Here is a 2,887-nt window from a genome sequence, read left to right as displayed (position 1 = left end):
TCATTATTGATCCTGAGGAGTTTATCTGTCCTGGATTCTGTGTGTTGAGAGTTCTTATCTGTACCAGTGTACATGCTCTGGTCTAGCCAGATTTGTAAAATAGAACTGGGGTCATGATAGTGGGGGGGAGGGGAGAGGAAGCATTAAAGAACTAGGGGAATATTGTATAACCACCTGTTTCTTATGGCCCACTTAAGTAGGTAAAAAACTCAACAACCATCAAGTCAATGTGTACAGAGAGCAGGCCTCTAGGACAGGGTAGAACTGTCCCTGTGGGTTTTCAAGACTGTAACTCTTTATGGGAGTTGACTTTGTAACTCCTCACACATCTTTCTTTCTTGGGGTGGTTGGTACAATCTGACCTTACAGATTGCAGCCCAATGTGTAACCATTATGTCACATTGTGGCCCCTCACATTGCTACCCAAGTGTTTGTTTTTTAAGAGAAAGTAATAATATTGTACTGAAATTATGCATTTAAGCTACTTAAAATTCTTCTCAATTGATATCTCCTAATTGGATCATGATGTATGGTTTCATGGTGGCACAGTTATTAGGTAGTGCACTTGTAGTACACTGGTGCTAGCTGTAATGTCAGAAGTTCAAGCCCACCAGCCATGGGAAGCCTACTATGGTGCTGTCCTCCTCCATCCTAGATGATGGCTGAACCAGGAGGGCCTGCACAGCAGTGGGTTCCATGAGTAGCTTCTGATTCGTGTCCACGAATGTGTGTAAAAGTACAAAGTACTCCCTAGTGTTTTCTATGATGCATTTTTCAAAAATACATAATTAAGCCATTTATTAGTTATTGATTTACTCATATATTCATTTATTCAGTTAATTTGAAAGGGAGGGAGATTTATATTACCCAATCCAGGACTGCCTGATTTCAAATTCTATGGTCTCAATGACCTACCCTTGTCTTAGCCTTTTCTCTTCTTTTTTAAATGAAGTTCAAAAAAATTTATTGTGAGGTGCTAGGGATAGGGTTTATATTTCAGAACACATAGTCAAAGTGTGAGAAGCATTTTTTTAAATGTACTTCTGGAAGGACTTAAAACTACTAACTTTCCAAGGATTCTGAAAACTAAAACCCTATTTCACTAAGTGTATTGTGAGAATTGGTAAGGTTATACTTCTAAAAACTCTATATCTGAAATAATGTATTTCTATTACTATCACAGTTTTTAAGGAATTTCTAGACAAAGATTTTTCTTTAAATTCATTCAATATTATGAATTGTTCTCTTTTTTTCATGTGTTTAGGGCACGCAAATATTAAAGCCTTCCTGAGCCATGGTGGTTTGAACAGTATTTTTGAAACTATGTATCATGGTGTGCCTGTAGTGGGAATTCCACTCTTTGGAGACCATTATGATACTATGACCCGGGTACAAGCAAAAGGAATGGGCATATTGCTAGAATGGGAGACAGTTACTGAAGGAGAGCTGTATGAAGCACTGATGAAGGTTATCAATAATCCCAGGTAAGCTTTCAATCAATAACATAGCAGATCAATTATGCATATAATAGCTTGTTATAAATAACCTATTACTGTCAATAAATTGTTGATAAACCAACTACAATAGTAACTTGCATGTTTCTTTGTGTAATGTCTGTGTAGTGTCCTTTAAACTGGAAACTAAAAATAGCCATAGAGTGTTAGTCTGAGATTTTACAAATCTTATAAAAAGCTCCCTAGGGAACTCTCAATGGGCATTTACATTTTTATCTCATTTTCATACTTATAATGACTATATACCATAATTTCTATTATCCATGTTACAGGGATGAGGCATTTGAAATTCAAAGAGGTAAAGAAATTTTCCCAAAATTACACAGCTGTTAAGAGTAGAAATTTGAAGGCAGAACTGTCTGATTTCAAGGTTGGTGAGCTTTGTACCAGACATTAAACCTGGGTGCTGAGGTTCCCTGGCACTGGGTGTCACTGAAATACTAAAGCATGTTTACTTACATGAATGACTAATCTAAATCTTTATTTTATTTTGTTACTTCTTGCTGTATCCTGAGGTAAATAAGCCACGTCAGAGGAGTTTCAAGGAGTGGGAGGAGACCTGTGTAGTTTTAAAGCATTTTCCCTTCGTTCAGCCATGATACCAAATTCATCTTACCATTTAAATGACATTTAAGCCTTCACAGCGTGAGTGGGTTTTTGCTCTTGTTTTCAGTTGTTTTCTCCTACTTGCTGTTGAAACTTGTGTGATACAGTTTAAAACTAGATTCTGGAGCCCTGTTCTATTCTAAGGAACAACCAACAATAAGATAAATTCTTTCATATAAAATGATCCATAAATGGGATTCAAGCAAACTGAAGGTTCATTATGCTGTTTTTGTGTGGGCTCACAGGCAGCCTTCATGCTCTGGCCCCATAAAGGAGCCAGTGTCTTGGTTGCAGTTCTGGCACTTGGAGCAATATGTTCTGTGACCCGAGTGCTTGCATATATCTCTTCCTTGTGTCCTGCACTTTTTCTCTTAAGCCCCAGGGCTTTACAAAACATGTTTTTTTTTTATGAAAATGATACTTGGTGTGCTAGTCTTTAAAGGAAGCATTGTAAAACGCAGTCCGAGAGTTGGTGGCGGGTAATAGTTGCAGATCTCCTGAGAGTGGATCCTTTCCACAGAAAACAGCAAAATGCTGGATTATCTTCATATAGCCAGTGTTCTATGAGACATGAGCCCTGTTAAATCAGAGAGAAAACAGATGGTAATCATAGGCCACTCAGCAGTTAGTTCTCAGTGATATTTTAAAATATTGGGAACAAATTATATGAGCTTGTGATAGTCTGGGTACATTAGAGAAACAAAACCACAGAAACTCTTATGTATAAGAGAGAGTTTTATATAGAGGGTAAATGCACATCAAGAAAA

The 2,887-nt window shown here is 37.3% G+C and overlaps 1 protein-coding gene across 1 annotated transcript in view; it reads left to right on the top strand.

Moving 5' to 3' along the window:
• The window catches only part of UGT8 (UDP glycosyltransferase 8), a 73,656-nt gene that overhangs the window by 56,867 nt on the left and 13,902 nt on the right, over positions 1–2,887 (top strand). Inside the window, exon 4 of the mRNA XM_004703333.2 lies at positions 1,265–1,484. Coding sequence (XP_004703390.1) covers positions 1,265–1,484 — 220 coding nt within the window. The remainder of the gene's footprint in view (positions 1–1,264; positions 1,485–2,887) is intronic.

The sequence above is a fragment of the Echinops telfairi genome, unplaced genomic scaffold, assembly GCF_000313985.2.
Source record: "Echinops telfairi isolate 266 unplaced genomic scaffold, ASM31398v2 ScPeMD7_7468;HRSCAF=8506_0, whole genome shotgun sequence".
Lineage (NCBI taxonomy): Eukaryota > Metazoa > Chordata > Mammalia > Afrosoricida > Tenrecidae > Echinops > Echinops telfairi.
Note: the sequence above shows the minus strand (reverse complement) of the source record. Positions and strands in the feature narration are given on the sequence as shown.